This window comes from Apis dorsata, unplaced genomic scaffold (assembly GCF_000469605.1).
Source record: "Apis dorsata unplaced genomic scaffold, Apis dorsata 1.3 scaffold_77, whole genome shotgun sequence".
In the NCBI taxonomy this organism is placed as follows: Eukaryota; Metazoa; Arthropoda; class Insecta; order Hymenoptera; family Apidae; genus Apis; species Apis dorsata.
In genome coordinates this window covers 861940-864390 of record NW_006263375.1, presented here as the reverse complement: position 1 = coordinate 864390, position 2451 = coordinate 861940, and the positions used below count along the sequence as shown (strand labels likewise).

The following is a 2451-nucleotide window of genomic DNA, read 5'->3' as shown; positions in this document are numbered from 1 at the left end:
TATATATATATATATATATATAAATATAAACGCGAAAAGAATTTATTAGAAATCTCTTATTTGAAGAAATATTCGGCCGTTTCGAGCGAATAATTCTCATACTTACACAATCGAACGAAATCTTGGTATTCAGCTCGCTTCTAAGAGCGCTCAGCTCCGTGTACAATAAAGCGTTCGTTTCCTTGAGCTCTTGTATCTGATGATTAGCCTCGGAATCGTTCAAGTCGTTCTGATAAGATTTATAATAAGGCACGTATTCCAACGAATCCTCAGAGTCGGTGAAAGTCTTGGTGTATTTGGAAAATCTAGATCTGTTCAAGGACTTTTGTTGAGTCTCCTGCAATCCGATCCTAGCCATCGATACGGTTCTATCGGGTTCCGAGAACGCTTCCGAGTCGGACTGAGTGGATGTTTGGGTCTTGGCGGTGATCAAATTCTCGGATCGACTCTTCTTCACCGGATTATTGTCCATCGATCTCGGATTCGTGTCCTCCGGGTTGAACGCGTTGATATCGTTGCTCGAAATCGCCCCCTCGAGGGCGTTCACAAAATCGTCGGACAATATTTTCGAGTTCATCAAAACGTCGAACACGATCTTCCTCCGCTCGTTACCGATCGTGTCCGCGTAATCCCCGTTCTTCAGCATCTCCTTCATGAACTTGACCAAGTCTTTAAGATGCGTGCGCATCAATTCGCAATACTTCTTGACCCTTTCCGTTTTATTATCGCTGTATCCATCGATCTCCGTCGCGAAATCTGGTTTCGAAACTAGTTTCAACCATTTTAGGTAATCTACTTCCTTCTCGAGCTCATTTTTCTGGGCTACCAGCTTCTGTACATAGTCTGTCATAGTTTTTACGTCTATGGACTCGTTCCCGTCCACGTAGTTCAGTTGGACCACCTCATTGGTAAACGTTACCTTAATACCAATGTCGTTCAGCTCCTTGATCAGAGTGGAGAGCTGCGCCGTGGCGCTTTCTTGCGTCACGTCCGACTTGTTTCGGCTCCTTTCGTGACAGTGAGAGGCGGTCATGTGATTGTGAAGCTTGGCGATCTCCTTGTTCTTGCTCCACAGCTCCGTGTTCACGAGCTTCTGCAGATTCTGCGTCTTCACTTGCAATTCCTTCGACAGTTGCTCGATCTTTTCGTTCTTCTCCACGATCTCCGCCTCGCGTTGCTTAAGCTCCCGGATAAAATCCTCCCGTTTCGTCGAATCCTCCGCATCGTTTTTCGCTAGTTCATCCTTCAATTTCTCCAACTCGTTCACTTTGCCCTCCAGTTGCTCCATTATCGTCCGCTTCTCCATCTCTAGCGTCTCTATCTTCTTCTCTCTGTCCTGAAGTTGTCCTTTCAGTTCCTACCAGAGATAAATTTTAATTTCGAAATTTTTTTTCACGGTTAGAAAAAGTACATATTGCGCTATTGAATCGAGTTCGTTCGAGTTCGTACGATCGTGAAAGAACATTTTTTTTTATCCGATATCAGGATAATATTCAGCAATGCTTTCAGATATCGAAACGGTTGTGAAACGGTGTGATGGTGTGATTTAACCTAAGAAAATAGGATTATTTTATTTTATGCGTGGCAATTTATTTTCAGGAGGGGCATTGTCGGTACGTTACGTTTTAGCGTTAAATTGATCTCAATTTTATAATATTACAGCATTTATCTATGTAATAATTTTATTTAGGATTCCGAACGAATAGAATTTATTTGATTTATCACAGATCTCGAATACTGTGCGAAATATTTAAGAATTCGTAGAAGAAATCAAAGCAATGCTAACTCCATTGAAAAATAATAGATACGTGTTTCTAGAATGGAAAAAAAAATATATAGATAATCTACTTCCTCTCTTGATATTTTCTTTTACTTTCGCACGTTAAAATAATCGAAATCTATCCTACATTGAAATTTCTTCGGTTAATTAATTAAGAAAATATTAGAAACATCGATCCTGTTTAGCATCTCTTCTTCTCTTTGGACGACGTGAACATCTCTTAACAGTTGGTAACGAGGATACAATAGCAATATCGAAGCAGAAATTTTCACAAAGGAGAAGTGGCAATTAATAGGAAATTACCTCCGATTCGACTTCGTTCTCCTTCTCCAAACGATTCTTCTCAGCCTTGATGGCATCTATTTGGTCTCGTAGGTCGTTTATTTTGGCTTCCATTTCATCGAATCGTTGCTGCACATATAAAGTATAGTTCTCGTCAATAAAACTCGGAAACAAATCGGTTGGAACGATCGATAAGCTTTATTTGCAAGAACAACTGCGATTACAGATATGGTGTAATAGTACAAAAGTTTGCGTGCGATCAATTTGGATCGAAATCGTGCGAATTATTTAAGAGAGAAAAAGAGTATTTCGTGTATTTCGTGGACGAACCCCATTATCGGAACCCCATGGACGGGAAAGGTGGAACAACATTTTACACACGCTAATTT

The 2451-nt window shown here is 40.5% G+C and overlaps 2 protein-coding genes across 4 annotated transcripts in view; one reads left to right on the top strand and one right to left on the bottom strand.

The window, feature by feature from the left end:
- Positions 1-2451, top strand: part of LOC102674638 (golgin subfamily A member 1-like) — a 40849-nt gene that overhangs the window by 5436 nt on the left and 32962 nt on the right. The window lies entirely within an intron of this gene.
- The window catches only part of LOC102675124 (centrosomin), a 28021-nt gene that overhangs the window by 2940 nt on the left and 22630 nt on the right, over positions 1-2451 (bottom strand). The window contains exons 9-10 of the mRNA XM_031508200.1: positions 2084-2191; positions 82-1357 (exon numbers count right to left, since the gene is read on the bottom strand). Coding sequence (XP_031364060.1) covers positions 82-1357; positions 2084-2191 — 1384 coding nt within the window. The remainder of the gene's footprint in view (positions 1-81; positions 1358-2083; positions 2192-2451) is intronic.